The sequence below is a fragment of the Mastigoproctus giganteus genome, chromosome 9 (genome assembly GCF_048544385.1).
Source record: "Mastigoproctus giganteus isolate SK-2022 chromosome 9, ASM4854438v1, whole genome shotgun sequence".
Lineage (NCBI taxonomy): Eukaryota > Metazoa > Arthropoda > Arachnida > Uropygi > Thelyphonidae > Mastigoproctus > Mastigoproctus giganteus.
The window spans coordinates 184065920-184082878 of record NC_143583.1 but is presented as its reverse complement, the minus strand read 5'-3'; the positions used below and the strand labels follow the sequence as shown (position 1 = coordinate 184082878).

Here is a 16959-nt window from a genome sequence, read left to right as displayed (position 1 = left end):
TCTAGTTATGTGATCGGTTAGACCCGGATAGTAGGGAATATATGCAGTGGATACTGGCGTAAAAGATTCGCCTCTCCTCTGATTTCCTTTAATATATTTTTCTATAATCCTCTGGGGGTAGCCACATTTTGTAAGATCCGTTGTGACACATTCATACTCTATCTTCCTATCCTCGGAGGTACTACAGTGTGATTTTGCCCTGTCAACTAATGTTCTAACCACACTGTTCCTATGATGGTTGGCCTGAGCTGAATTGTAGTGCGAATATTGACCTTTACACATCGATTTCCTATAGACCTTAGTCTTTAGTTGTTGGTCTTCCCTACAGACCAACACATCTAGGAATGGCAAAACTCCTCCTTCTTCTGCCTCCGAGGTAAATTGTATGAATGGGGAGAAGCCATTTAAAATATTCAACACCTGATCTTCACTCCCCTTTCGAATAATTGAAAACGTATCATCTACGTATCTTTTCCAGGGGCGCATAGGGAGAACACTAACATTAAATATTCTAGCCTCGAGCTCCTCCATAGCTAAATTAGCTATAATTGCGCTAATGGGGGAGCCCATGGCTGTACCGTTAACCTGCTTATACATAGTATTATCAAACACCATAGTGGTGCTTGAGAGGCATAATTCTATACCTTTCTCAATATCCTCTAAATTTAATTGTGTTCTAGTATTTAGAGTAGTATCTCTCCGTAAGGCCACGTGTGCACAACGCACTCCATGGTCAATCAGAATACACGTAAATAGAGATTTCACGTCGAAAGATATCATAGTTTCATTCTCTTCTATGCGTTGGCTTCTAATAAAATGCACAAAGTCTTTGCTGTCCTTAATACTAAATTCAGAAAGTCCTACTAATGGAGATAATAATTTGGCTAAGAAACCAGATAGTGCATATGTGGGACTGCCTATAAATGAAACTATGGGTCTAAGTGGTACACCCATTTTATGAATTTTGGGCAAGCCATAAAATCTTGGTATTTGGCTCCCTGTAGCATGCAGTACCCAATATTGTTCTTTGGAAATTTTGCTAGACTTAAGCCAACTCTGTACCATTCTATTCACTTGCCGTTCCAAGCTAAGCAGTGGACTTATACGTAGGAGGTAGGGCAACGGTGGTTCTTGATAAGGAAGCATATCTAAATAAGGCGTTGGATTTATTGAATGATCGTACAACCTATAAGGGTATTCAGAAAAGTCCACTGCTTAGCTTGGAACGGCAAGTGAATAGAATGGTACAGAGTTGGCTTAAGTCTAGCAAAATTTCCAAAGAACAATATTGGGTACTGCATGCTACAGGGAGCCAAATACCAAGATTTTATGGCTTGCCTAAAATTCATAAAATGGGGGTACCACTTAGACCCACAGTTTCATTTATAGGCAGTCCCACATATGCACTATCTGGTTTCTTAGCCAAATTATTATCTCCATTAGTAGGACTTTCTGAATTTAGTATTAAGGACAGCAAAGACTTTGTGCATTTTATTAGAAGCCAACGCATAGAAGAGAATGAAACTATGATATCTTTCGACGTGAAATCTCTATTTACGTGTATTCTGATTGACCATGGAGTGCATTGTGCACACATGGCCTTACGGAGAGATACTACTCTAAATACTAGAACACAATTAAATTTAGAGGATATTGAGAAAGGTATAGAATTATGCCTCTCAAGCACCACTATGGTGTTTGATAATACTATGTATAAGCAGGTTAACGGTACAGCCATGGGCTCCCCCATTAGCGCAATTATAGCTAATTTAGCTATGGAGGAGCTCGAGGCTAGAATATTTAATGTTAGTGTTCTCCCTATGCGCCCCTGGAAAAGATACGTAGATGATACGTTTTCAATTATTCGAAAGGGGAGTGAAGATCAGGTGTTGAATATTTTAAATGGCTTCTCCCCATTCATACAATTTACCTCGGAGGCAGAAGAAGGAGGAGTTTTGCCGTTCCTAGATGTGTTGGTCTGTAGGGAAGACCAACAACTAAAGACTAAGGTCTATAGGAAATCGATGTGTAAAGGTCAATATTCGCACTACAATTCAGCTCAGGCCAACCATCATAGGAACAGTGTGGTTAGAACATTAGTTGACAGGGCAAAATCACACTGTAGTACCTCCGAGGATAGGAAGATAGAGTATGAATGTGTCACGACGGATCTTACAAAATGTGGCTACCCCCAGAGGATTATAGAAAAATATATTAAAGGAAATCAGAGGAGAGGCGAATCTTTTACGCCAGTATCCACTGCATATATTCCCTACTATCCGGGTCTAACCGATCACATAACTAGAATACTAAGAAATTATCAGACGCGTTGTGTGCAGCTTCCGGGGCGGAGGCTGCACACAATCGTGTCACGAGTAAAGGACCCCATTCAAAAAGAGAATGCAAGTGGGGTCGTATACAGTATTAGATGCCTGGATTGTGGGGAGTGTTATGTAGGGGAAACAAAACGCCGTCTCAAAGACCGTCTGGGAGAGCACACTAAGGCAATAGGAAGTGCGGACTATGGTAAATCCGCCGTGGCCGAGCATTTTTGGGAGAAGCAGCACCACATCTCCCCGGACGAGGCTATCATCACCGATCGGGCGAATAAGTTCTGGGACCGGAAGTGGCTTGAGAGTTTGCGGATCTGTTCCACAGTGAACATTAATAGAGATAGAGGAATGCGGATCCATCCCCTCTTTGAGGCTACTATCCTCAGAAGGGATGAACAGTTCCACATGACCCACTCTCGAGCCACTTCCGATTCTGTAACACAAGAGAACGGAACACGTGGGAATGAAACACGTGATGAGTACCGTGAACCTGCTGGTATTTAAAGACGCACCGCAGAACAAAGAAAATACCGCTGAAGAAGAAGGCAAGAGCCTTCGAAAGCTTTGGTTTTATCGATTTTAATTTAGTATATTTTAATGTATTTTATTGATCTTAACTCAGTATATTTTAATGTATATTTCATATATTTTAGTTGTAAAGTTAAATAATTTATTGTAAATACAGACAAATATAACTTATTATAAATACATAGTTATCAAGATTCCAGTTTTCGTTTTCTTTGTGTTTTATTTCTACATAAGGTTGGTGAAAAACATTTAAAACTACAATATGAACATACCCAACCTCAGAGGCCTGTTTGAAGAGTCATCATTACTCTTTTTGAGAATGCCATGCTTTTTTTTTTTTTTTTTTTTTTTTTGTACAATCAGTGATAGCTGTTTGTGATAGTGATGTTGCCCAGTTAGCGATGTGAATGCCTCATCCTGCTATAATGTTGGGATACAAGTTTAAGATTATAATTTTGTACTGAAATTGAAATTTTATTGAAATTAAATCAAAATCATGACTCAGACCAGAGCAGCAAAGCAAAAGGCTCAAGCTAATGGGAATGCTGTGGCTCAGAGGAGAACTGAGGGAGCAGTTGCCCTCTGAATCACAGCCTTTTAAAGTACACTGCTTGCATAATGTTTATGGAGCAATCAGGTACGGGACATGATATTGCCATGGGGATGTCTTTGTGTGTGCACGAGGCAAGGAGTGTAACAAAATCAGGCAACAACTCAGCGTTGTTACGGGCCTATATGAGAGCTTGAAGGACAGGGTGGATGCCCTCGAAGGAACTAAATTGAGGGGCCCATCAAGCTCTCAGCTGCCCACATCAATGCCAGAGCTTGCACTTTTCTAATCGACTTTACATTTCTAATGGAAATGTAATCTTTCTTTCCAGGGCATATCTGACTAAATTCCATCATCTTTTGCTCTACTTGCTCAGAAAGCTTTTTTCCAGCTTTGGCCATGATTCCTTCTCTTTTTTCTAGCTTTATTGGCCATTCTTTCTGAGACAACTCTTCCATTGTTTTCTTTATGGACCAACTAACTGGAGCTAGTGTTAATATTTGAAGTATTTCTGAATGACTTGATACCATCAACTTTTCTTTCAATTCTTTCAGGCTCAATGTAATCTAAGCAATTTCCACACTGACTTGCACTTGGCTTAATTGCCAGTCAAATTGCATCTTGTACTTGACTTGCCTTCCTTTTGGCATAGCCTTGTGAGTCTCTCTCTCTCTCTCTCTCTCTCTCTCTCTCTCTCTCTCTCTCTCTCTCTCTCTCTTAGCCATTCTCTGAAATTCAGAGGAGAAACACCAATAGCCATCAAACTTGTGTTCAAGTCACATGAATTTTGTCATCATGATCTGATGAAGTTGATGTTCCTTTTGCTGCTTTTCAGCTGTTAGACTCTTTTCATCATGATGGGCACAGCTTCTGGCCTGGTTTTATGTCTACCTTTGTTAGGTCTTTCAGATAGTCTGCTATTGACAAATCTATTGGTTGTAAACTTTTTTTCACCATATGATTTATCTTTCTTCTGAAAAGGATTGCATCATGAATGCTGCAAAAATTCAAATTTTGTCAAAAGCAAAGCTTTTTGTCTGATGTAGACAAATCTATTTGTCTACGTTATCTTCATGATTAGACCAGTAGTGGCCAACTTAATTTGTGATGCGATCTACTTTTTTCCTTCAAAAGGTGCCGCGATCTACCATCTCAAAAATTTCATTGCACGAGGTGCACAAATTGAGGGATGACTGTATATTTAAAATTCGTCATGATCGACCGAAATTAAATCCATGATTGACTGGTTGATCGCGATCAACTCGTTGGCCACCCCTGATGTAGACAAATTCTGTCTTCTTTACCCAGTTTTAATCCACTTTGTCAACCTACCCATCAGCTGTTGTCCTTCAAATTCTTTAAATAATTTTATCCCAGTTTTGAGTGTATAGGATAGCACATGACATTTAGAATTATCCATATGACGGTGCATGAGTCCAGCTTATCTCCAGTAAAATCTTCTGATTCCATGGCTTTCATGCTGACTAATAAGTGGATGTTTCTGCAAGCAATTAAAACTTAATTAACTTTATTACAGTCAAAGAATAAAAAATAGACAAAATAAACAAACCATTCATCATGAAGATAAAACACATTATTAATAGCATGGTTCAAATATCAGAAATTTATACTTTTTTTTTTTGTATGATTCTAGAATGTTCATCAGTTTTTTTTTTTTTTTTTTTTTTTTTGGAATTCAAGAATATTCCAGAATTGTAGAATATTCTAGAATATACTCTATTTCTAGATTATTCTAAACATTAGACAGGAATAAGGAAGTGTTCTGCAACAAAAAAGATCTCACAAAATAACAATATGGCACATAAAACTACTTGATGTTTAGGCTTAATTTTAAGGCCTCAAGTGCAAAGACACAAAACAGATAAATGATGATCCTTGTAGATGAAACTCTGCTCTTTCCAGTGGTGGCAAAAACGAGAGAATTGAAGGTGTCCTACATTAAGATATTTGCCCCTAAAGATAGGTAAATTTTGACTTTCAATCTTTGAAGGAAACTGTCTCAGCCAGAAAACAAGCATAAGAGCTGCTATTTAGTTAGGCTGAATTCATGCAGAAGTTAAATGGAATGCCCAAAGAAGAAGGTACCAAAGGTTTTTATTTCAAAGTTATGACTTTCAAAAGTCTTGCTTAAATTTGTTGTGACAAATTTTTGTGCCAGTTTTAGACCACATTGTAAAAAATGTAGAGGTTTTTGAGGCTGGACACCAAAAGGTTTGCATTGTCTGCCACAAGTTAACTAGGTATACCAAGTTTCAGAGCACTACCTCTCACCATTGTGCAACAGTAACACTTAAAACTTTAAAAAATTTTTTGTGATTTATTCTGCATAACACAAGTTATCCACAAAAAAGATGCTGGTGCCTCAAGCATACTATATTTTGAACTGAAATTTTGCACAGCTTCATTTGAAACCTGTTTAAACATCCACACCAAGTTTCAACAAAATTGAAGATGGTCAAGCAGGGACCCCTAGGCCACTTGACATGGAATGACCCTTTTGGCTTTTTAAAAAGATCTATTGATCCATTCCAAATTTCATTAAAAGCAAACTAACAGAAATCTAAAAATTATTATTATTATTTTTTTTCCCCATCCTCACATAATAACTTGACTCTCAGTGGTTGGATTTTCATGAAATTTTATATTTGGGCCCTTTTGAAAGATTTAATGAGCCATTCCAAATTTCATTAAAATTGAATGAATGGAAATCCGACAGTTATTTCTTTGTCCATCTGTCGAATGTACTGCATGTAATAACTCAATACTTAGTGAATGAATTTTCATGAAATTTTATATTTTTCTCTTTAGAACAATTTGTCAACCTACCCAAATTTCATTAAAATTGGACTAACAGAAATCTTTCTTAGACTACACAGATAAGGGGCCATAAATTCAACTTGAGTAATGACAGTTTGCAAGATTGGTGTGAGGAAATTTGACTTCAATCTGTGGGTAGTTTGGATAAATTCGTGGAAAAATGAGACAGACTGTTAGAGGGAGTGGACAGATGATATGGAATGTATGCTTGCTTTCTTGTATCATTTTGCCGTTATTCACAACTGCGTGAGTAGTGGAAAATATTTTCTTTAAAATCTTTGAACAACAATGTAAATCTTTTACAAGAAACTAGGGTAAGACAAGAGATATTTATTGAACTGATGGAAAAAGGAAAACAAGTAACCCTGCAACTATAAAGAAACAGTGTCAGCATCAAAAAGCCAAATAGTTTTGCCATCTCATAAAATACTACAGTAAAATATTGACTATATTTAGGAAGGTAGAAAAATTTTCACATTTTTAATCATTGCTTAACATTTAATGTGAGAATCTTATTTTTGAGGGTGACCCTCCATCACTGCCAAGTTAATAATGTCACAGGGAATACGTAATTATTCTGACCTTGTAAATGCAGAGAATAGGGAGAAATTTGTATATGTATTCATTATATTTATAATATACAATATCAACATATGATAATGAAATTAATAGCAACTGAAACTTTTATCTTTAATAGTTTAAGATGAATATGTTTATGAGGTATAATTGAGAAGGTTGAGAACTAAATTAATATTTGGGAAATGAAGCTTACTTTACATTTGGATAAATTTTCCCTGAAGTGGTTTCCTTGTATATACTGTGTATCTTCTTTGATACTGGACTAATCAATTGCAAGGCTTCTGCAGCTATTGGAGGCATTCCCTTTATAATTTTTTTTTTGCTAATAATGCCTGTTTTACTTATGAATAATTTTCTCAGTCCTTACAAATCTGTGATATTTCAAAAGAGCTTTAAGCTTGGGAAACAAAAACAGGAAAAAAAAAAAAAAAAAAAAAGCAAGCACAGAATGCTTGGCAAGAAATTCTTAATTGAAATACTGAGTGTGCAGTGACATTGTCATGATGCAAGTGCCAATGCCACGTAGTCTGCTTTTCTGGTTATTTTCTCTAAACAACATTGCACAATTGCCATAGAACTGTTTTATAGTATTTCTGGTGCACTGTTTGACCATGTGATGTAAATTCATAATGAACAATGCTCTGTGAGTCAGAAAATATGATAAGCATTATCTTCACATTTGATCTTGTCTTGGTTTTTTTTTTTGGTCCCTTGGAGAGGATTGAGTTTCCATTGAGAGGACTGGGCCTTGTTTTCTGGTTCACATCCATACATCATGATTCATCACAGTAGTAAAGTAATGATGGAAGAACAAAGTGTGGATCAAAAGCAGCATTTTGACAAAGATGTCCTGACAGGTGCATACTTGCTATTCTCTTTGAGGATGTGAGGCACATATTTTCTAAAATTGATGCAACCCATAAGAAATACTAATTTCACCAGAAACTTGAGAGATAGATAAATGTTGATCATTCCTAATCATATCACAAGCATGATTGATTAAATCAGTTTTTGAAGTTGAAGGGCAGCCAGTGCAAGGGTCATCTTTGTCAGACAAGCAGCTCTCCTTGAACTTTGTGAACCATTGGGAAGTCTTTGAATGACACAGCATCTTCCCCAAAAGCTGTTTTTAACATTTTGTTGGTTTCTTTTGCACTTTTCCCTAATTTGAAGTTAAATGCAAATTCACTTCTCAGTAAAATATTTATTTTAAAATGTGAATATACATAAAAATACCTATATAATGTGCACTAATTCACACTGAATGCAGATAAGAGATGATTCTTTCATTACTATGTTTTAGTAAGTCACCAAACATATGCAATAAGTCACAACTTGTTACACCGCTGCAGTTTCAGCATACAAAGCAACTCCCTCTTCCTGAATTTTTGATCATATTTGCATATTTGTTTTTAGGGTGTTGGTGGCACTGTTCAGTTTCCGAAAGGGTATCTTCAAAAGGCATATAAATTGATTCGTGAGCAGGGAGGACTCTGTATTGCGGATGAAGTAAGTTGAAAAATCAAATAACAATAAATAATTAAATTTCAGTTTTATACTTTGTGTGTATGGTGATGGAGCAATACATAACTTCATTTTAACTCTTTTATTATAGTTGATATACCTGCAAAAAAGCTAACTAGAGTAAACTCTGAAATCTGACAACCTGGGAATTGAGAGGTGCTGGATTTTAGAGAGGTATTTATTGGTTGAGCAGTTTTAGAGGGGCACATTTCAAAATAAATGTTAAATACAAAAAATTGAACTTATTTATAGGTAAACATTTATAATGACTGTCTTTTCCTTTCATTTGTTTTTGCAGGCAACAGATTTAAACTGCTTGGATAATGCAGTGGTCTTAATTCTCACAGCAGAACCAGCTTTCATTTCTAATGAGTTACCCTAGTTTGCACTACTTTCAGCAGATAACTTTCACTATATTACAACTTTAAAAAAACTGATTTAGTATACAGGCAAAACATGGAACAATTCTTTATACATGCTTTGTCTACATGTTGTCACTAGTGACCGCCTGCTATCTGCTGAGAGACCAGTTAGTCCTGAAAAACATTGTCATAGCAATCTCATCTTTTAAACAAATTGTCAGTTAACCTTTTGGAGAGGCTTAAAGCAAACAAATTAAAGAACAAAAACAAATAAAGGACAATATAGCTGTGCAAGCATAATATTATGAAGAAAGAAATGTCATTCTTTTTGGAAGGATTTTTCTGGAAAAATGGGACCATTGATATGAGAGCCAGATTTCTGTCTTCATATTTCTGGATTATAAAATGTTAATTTTTTTTTTTTGTAAAATTTGCCAGGTTTTCAAGAATTCTGGATTTTAGAGTGCTGAATTTTACATAGTTTACTATATTTATTATGACAGCTTAAAAGAACCACAGCCCACCCTAGTCAAAGACAGGATGGTTATAATAAAACAATTATTTTGTAACCGGAAAAAAGTTAAAAAGTTAGTTCTGTAAATGGAAAAAAGTTAATCACACATTTAGAATATACAATTCTAAATGTGTGTTGAAATTTAGAATATACAATATTCAGACCATATAGAAATGAGAGTTGTGGAAATATGTTGTTTATGAGGCTCTTTTACAAGAACAGCCAAGTGTTCCTTGGCCATATTTTGAGAATATTGTTTTCTGAAAGGATTAAGAAGAGAACTGTTTTCACAGTTGTCATTAAGACTACCATTGCTATGCTCAAAAGTGTAGTGAGAAATTGGCATGGGTCACCTACAGTGAGAGTAGTTTAATTAAAATTCAACATTTCGTGATGTATAGTGAAAATGTATAACAACATTTTTTCTATAGCACTTTGCAAAAACATTTTGACATTTCATTGTTAATTTTTGCAAAATGCTATGAAAAAACATATTGCTCAGGTATTTTTACATAATCTGCATGATACAGCATTTAACCCCATCTAATTGCAACAAAGACCTGCTCCTCACATGAATGACTAAGATGACAATATGGATCTTGGGAACATTCTGTGAATTGATAATATGCATTTATGGGCTGGGCACACACACACCCCCATGGTCCTGAGCTGGATATCATAATTCTTCTCTTTCTTGGTGATTTCCTTCTACTTCTGACTATTGTTCTCTCTCTCTCTCTCTCTCTCTCTCTCTCTCTCTCTCTCTCTCTCTCTCTCTCTCTCTCTCTGTAACTCAGAAATTTTTTTTGGCTGGTGCAGCAAAAGCCTCAGGCTTCCTTGTACCGTATGACTAATAATAATAATGTCATCATAAAGGCTTGTATTTATTTGACATGGACATGGCCTAGTAACACACTCGACAATGCTGTTGATTGTGTTATGCATAACCGTGCTTAGGGTAGCATCAAGTTATAAAGAAAGTTTGCCAGTAAAAGCCACTGCACCAATGGAGAAGTGTATTCTATTACACAGACCTATGTTTCAATCCTTTTTTGGGATCTCATCAGTGGGTAGGCATTGTGAAGACCTGAATAACCCATAACAATATGGTTGGTTGGTGTCGTGTCCATTTGAAGTCAAATTGAACCATGCGCTGATATCACTGCTTTAGCTAAGTCCACGATCTTTTCGTTATAAAGTTCTCCCTGAAAAGGGGATTCGTCCATGCTTTGCAAAGTCGCCTGAATTGCAGGACAGCTGAAGATGTGTTCCGGAGTAAGCTGTTCTTTCGGACAGTTTCTGCAAAGTTTATAAGTTCTGGTACCATCCGCACTAATTTTCATACCTGCCATGTGTCGAGTTCTCAGTCTGGCAATGGTCTTAGTGATGTTCCTATTTGCATTAATCTCGCAGATTTGGTGGTCAGTTTCTATATGTTTCTGTCTGAGTCTGTGTCTGGTGATGGCGTTAGCATCATCTAGAGTTATGGTTTTTGAGGTGTTGTGATTTAAGTTTCTTGCCTCTTTTGCCAGTTTATCGGCCGCCTCATTTCCTTCTATACCCACATGCGCAGGCATCCACTGTAGTGTGCAGCTCTTTCCCAATTGATGAACTATCTCCAAATGTCGGTGAATGTCCTGTGCGTCCATGTTTTATTGCCAGCAGGGCCGCTCTTGAGTCGCAGAAGATTACAAGCCCTCTGGCTCTGTCTATGTCTCTTAGTGAAATATAACTATTTAGGGCCTCAAGGATTGCCCTTAGCTCACATGTAAAGTTAGAGGCGATGCTGCCTGCACCTATGCTTTGTTGCATTTTTGTAGTATTTGTCAGGGTTGTGTGTATGCCTGCTCCGCCCTTGAGGATCGTCTCGTCAGAGGATCCATCGGTATACATCTGTACTAAGTCACGCCTCGAATAAGTCTCAATTGTTTTGATTCCTATAGCTTTGACAATGGTCTCGATTTCTTTTTTTGTGCAGTGTTCCACGAGATCCAAGTTTATTGTGGTATTTTGGGGGATGCAAGATGGTAAGGTAGGCTCTTGAAGTATGTCATATTTTGTGAGTTCAAGATCAAGACTTTCTCTGATTTCCTTATCGTATTTCATGGTAGATGACCTTTTGAGTCTTGACCTGCAGTTCCAATTTATAAAGGTCCTACGGGAGATATGATCAATGTCTCTGCTGTTAGCCTTATTAGTGAATTTAATTGTGTGATATCTTCTTCTTTGATTGAGTGTCTGAAGGCCGCATTCCCGCTCTGCTTTGGTGTTGTTTGTAGACGAAACAGCCCCGATGATTATTTTGGCTGCTCTTGCTTGGATCCTGTCCAGTTTTCCAAGTGCAGACTCAGAAGCATGCGCCCATATTGGTGCTGCATATTCCAAATTAGCCCTGATAAGTGAGGTATAAGTTGTTTTAAGTGTTTTCGGATTTGCTCCCCAGTTCGTACCACATAAGCTTTTTAGGATGTTTAACTTCTTCGGTGCTCTGTTGGAGCTATTTTCAATGTGTTTGGTGAAACGTAGTTCTGTGTCGAGGGTTATACCCAGATATTTTGGGTTATCCATTTTTGAAGTGGGCACGCCGTCTATAGCGATAGCTGGGTTAAAGTTCTTTCTGCGGCTTCTGTCTGTGGTAAAAACTGTGTGGTTAGTTTTATGGGGATTTATCTGTAATTTCAGTTCTCTTGCCCAGTCCACAATTCCTTTTAGTGATCTGTTTATGGATATTTCTGATTTTGCCATGTCTCTGCTGGTATGCCATATTGCTATGTCATCTGCATAGCATGCAATCTTGGTGTCTTCGTCTATATGTTGATGGACGTTATTAGTGTATAGCAGGAAGAGCAGGGGACTGAGAACAGAGCCTTGCGGGACTCCCTGCCATGTTCTTCTGTCCCTGGAGTAGGCCCCATTATATCTTACTCTGATCTTTCTGTCTCTTAGAAAGTCTGCAATCCATATTAGGGCGTTACCCGTAACCTTCGGGGGAGCCTGTAACCCCTAGAGGGCGCGTCCCCAGGTGGCGGATCGGGGAATGCCTCCCATTGGGTGGTAGAAGGGAAATCAAATACCTTCCGCGGACCAACAGGTAGAAGTCCAACCTCTCTACGGCAATGGCAACCCTTTTTCCATGAGAAGTCAATTTACAGATTTAGACCATAACAATATATATCCATAATATGTGAGATGTAGGACGGCGCAATAAGTGAAGTAGACATAGTTAAGTCTATGAAAAAACTTCAAGCTGTGAAAACTATATAATATCATTATACATGTCAGGCACAGGCATTTTCTGTATATAGTTATGAGCAAACTGGGTTTGTTATTTAGTGCATTAATCTTATTTTGTGACTTTGTATTGTGCTACTTTGAATATAAGGCACTGTTCTGGTGGAGAAGTATATTGCTGTATATTTAAAGTATACCAGTACCCAGGCTCTGGTTTCAATTCTTTTCAAGTTAATGTGATTGAACTTACAAGTTTAGTTTAGTTCTAGTTGACAAATCTACCCCCCACCCATGTTTCAGTCATTGGTGGGCAGATAGGCATTGTGAAGACTTGAACAGTCCAATGATGAGATAGATTTACAGTATTATGAGTTGTGAGATGTAGTAAGTTAAATAGACAGAGTTAAGTCTATTTATGAAAACTGTGAAAGCTATATTAAGTCATTGTACATGTTTAGCATAATATTATGCTAAACATGTACAATTCTGTATATATGCTCTATATGGATTTGCTACTTAGTGCATTAATCTAATGTTGTAGAGGCACTTTGCTGTGAGTTGCCTTGGTTTGCACTGCTCTAAATAAAAAGCACTGCTTCAAAGGGTAAGTATGGGTAGTAGCATGCACTTTATGTAAAAAGCAATAAATGTGACACTGAAGTTATAGCTGTACTTATATGCAATAATAAAAATAAAAAAAAACTACAGCTTGATCTACCGAAGAACACTAAAGGTGGCAATTGGCAGAGAAATCTGAATCATTGTAGTCCACTTCATATTCACTAAGAATCTCTATCTGAGTAGCCTAAAAAACAACAAAAACAACAACAACAACATTTCAAATAGGAGTCTTGCAAAAACTGGCCTTTTAGGAAGGTTTTTATTTTTTTAACAAATAAATTTCGATTTATAATCTTGGATAGCTGAGGCCACAAGGGTTTACAGCATTGTTTTGACTGTTTTATTGCAGCCGATTTACCAGTGCTGTAGTGGGCATTGCACTTTTGGTAGTGGCTTATGGGCTCAGTCTTGCAATATTTATCTGTTTGTTTTCCAAAGACGACAACAGCCTAGGCAATAGCTTCTGTGCAGTTGTTTCATCAAGGCGGTTGTATGCTGATCTGATCTCATCCAGTTAAGTTTAAAACTTAAAGCATTTAATATTCTCATGGCACAAGATATATGGCTTTATAAATTATTATGGACTAGCAGACTTTCTGTTGCAAGTTAGTAAGAATATAGCATGTTTACCTAAGGGAGCTGGAAGCCTGCTGGCCATCAGACAAAGAAGACACACTCCCATCTAAAATTTTAGAATCACATTTCGTTTTTCTTAATTTTCAAAGTTTTTACTAAAATATGACCAACTTGTTTATGGAATTGTTATTAAAATATTTTCTATTATGTATAAAAATCAGAAAACTTAAATAATATTTAAGAAATTTTTAGAATATTCAAAAATGTTCCAGAAAGGTGTAGAAGATTCCTGAATGTGGTAGAATATTGTAGATAATTCTAGAATATCCTGGAAAGTAGGAATATTGTATAAATATTATAGAAGGTTTAAGATGATTCTAGAGGGTTCAGTAATAGTATAAATTGAAGAGTAAGAGCTGTAATTTATAAAATCAAACACCCATCATTCAGAAAGAGTGTTTGGTGAAAGTTTTGTGATTTGTGATAAACATGGTAAGAAATATGGAACTGTGTTGAAAAAAAAAAAAAAAAAAGTGCTATTATAACTCTGTATAAAGAAAGTTATTCTATCAGAATTATTGGCAAAAAACTAAGTGTTTCATTTAAAGGAGTACAAACTGTCATTCAATGATTTAAGGAGCCTGGCAATTTAAACCATGATCAGGACTACTGTGTTAACAATGGAAGCACCAGATAAGACCATAACATTTATTTCTAAATACAATAAACAGTGTACTGCACCTGAAATCTGAGCTGAGTTCCGTAGGAACAAAAACTCCTGTGATCACATCCACTGTAAAACTGTGTCTTAAACAAGTAGGACTTCATGGTTGTGTGGCAGTCTGAAAAGGAGTCTTTAATTGTCCATGAACATTGGACAAAGTATTCAAAGTATTCTTGTATGTAAAGGCGGTAACCAGGGTTTCCCCCTATGCGGCGCCAAGTCATCTAACGGCAAAGTGCCAAGACCGGCATTAAAAAAAAAAAAAAAAAAAAAATTTAATGAAATGTTTGTATCTTTATGTGTATATTAATGTGCGTTTTGTTGAATGTTGTAAGCCGGCACCTGGCATTTAGCAGTCGGGGGCAGGAGAACAATGGCTCCCCTACCCCCTGACTCCCATCCCAAGCCACGAGGAGGCAGCCAGGTTCTACTATCAAGAGACACGTACCAAGGTTGTCACAAGGAGAACTTAAACATGAACATTGGACATAAGCTATGTTCATGTCAAACGGCACCTGGGATTTCTCCCAACTCCGCGTGTGTTTCGCTGTATCGAGGACAGTACACTGTCAAGCCAGAGACTTGAAAGTATGTGGGCCGTGTCTGTGCACTGTGATATGTTGTGCCCATTGTTTGACTGGCTTATTGGCTGCCTGACGTTGCCCATGCCCTGCCACGTGGAAGCTAGCCGGGTGTATCCAGTATCACAACAAATTGCTCTGGCAGGTCCTGCCACCTAGTTTCCTGGGATTTCAGTGGCTAGGACCTTAAAAAAAAAAAAAAAAAAATTTACGCATTTGACATTAATGCTTAATGGGATTGCTGTTTGGAAATTGCTGGTTAGGGTTGAACACTAAAGAGATCTGTTAAACACCTAATAGGTCGGGCAAAATTTTGATGTTATTAAATTTAGATGTGAGGTTATAGCTAGATAAAAGCTAATAGTGTTTGTTGTCTTAGAGATTTAGACGAAACCGGTGGAATTTAGACACTGATTAGAATTTGGCGGCATTGTTAAGGGTGTACCTTGGTCGATTTAATGAGAGAGGGGGGGAGACTGAAGACTGGGGAGAAAACAGATAGAAGAATAGGGATGATAGAGTAGGCATCCCCAAAGAGGTCAGTGGAGACAAGCCCCACCAGGCAAAGTATGGGGGGTAGGCAGGGAGGAGAGGAGACAGAGATCCATCCCCCCCCCTCCCTGGGGGTGGGGTTTTAAAGGGAACCAGGTTAGGTACCCAGTTGGCAGCAAAGCCGCAGAATGTCTTCGTCAATGTCATGTCCAAGCAGTGTCGAATCCGGTATGAAGGTCAAGTTGCCCATCCCGCTTCGGGGGGTGGGATATGTTAGCTGGCAGTGGGGAACCCACCAGGCGAGGGGGTGGGAGAGACACACATTTATTTCATTCATAATCTGCATTCTCACTCTTCTTGCATTTTTTTATATATATATATATATATATATTTTTTTTTTTTTTTTTTTGCAGGCCAGGGTCAATGCAGTAATAGTGTTTGTTTGTGGTTAGTAAATGTTTGTTAGTACAGTATATGTAACGTAATCTAAGTTATTTTTAACTTTGTATTCTTTCGGCCAATTACATTTGCTCTTCCACTCATTCCCATTCACTCTCTCTTTCCCTCATGCTAGGTCACTCTTTCTTTCACCAAAACTGCCATTTATTCCCTTTTACCATAATTCCTAGTTCACTCAGTGCCCAGCCTATTCATTCTATCTTTCATTTTCATTCATTCATTCTTCTTTCATTCTACATTGGATCCCCTCGCTACTAGCTTACTGATATTTTTCAGTTAATCTGCTTCCCTGGCTGCCTGTACATCTCCCTCCCCTGCATGGTTACTTATTTGGTGTGGGGCTCTAGGTTCCTACACATGGCAGGGTAGTCCTGGGGGGTTTTGTTATATGAGGTTTCTGTCAGGGTGAAGAATACTGCTGTCCTAACAGTTTTTAATTCATCGTCTGGGCATGGTGGGAAACTTGGGCAATTTTACTATTGATTATTGTCTAATTTCTTGGGGGCTGAATTGCCATTCTTTGGATTGCTCTGCACATTTCAAATACTTTCTGTGTGAAAGATGTAAAAGCTTTATAATTTTGCTCTTCTATAATGAACAGATGTTCTTCTCCCCTGGGAAGGGGGACCAATGTGTGCTATTAGCTCTGTTCTGGGGATGTCATATATTATACATTCGTATAGAATGTGCCCAGTCTTCACTTTCGCCACAGGTGAAGTTTGGGTCATCAGTCAGGCCTAAGGAGGTTAGTTTCGCCTTTAGGGAGCTGTGACCTGTCAATATAAATGTTGTAAAAAAGTCCAGGGGCATACCACTTAGGTGGTTCTGGGCTAACCATTGACACCCATGGCAGAAACCATTTGGTAACCAGACGTCTGGTTTCCTGCTCCCACTTTGTTTGCCATAGCTCATGGAGCTTTGTGGCTATTGTTTTTCTTTCATCATTGAAGGTGTTGGTTGTGTCAAGGGCTATCCCCAGAAATTCTGTGGGTATGCCCTTTTTAAATCTATAATATAAGCCTCTTTTGGCTACTTCCAGGTAAAGTG

The 16959-nt window shown here is 37.7% G+C and overlaps 1 protein-coding gene across 1 annotated transcript in view; it reads left to right on the top strand.

The window, feature by feature from the left end:
- The window catches only part of LOC150080934 (alanine--glyoxylate aminotransferase 2, mitochondrial), a 209816-nt gene that overhangs the window by 77259 nt on the left and 115598 nt on the right, over positions 1-16959 (top strand). Inside the window, exon 7 of the mRNA XM_090380600.1 lies at positions 8245-8337. Coding sequence (XP_090236726.1) covers positions 8245-8337 — 93 coding nt within the window. The remainder of the gene's footprint in view (positions 1-8244; positions 8338-16959) is intronic.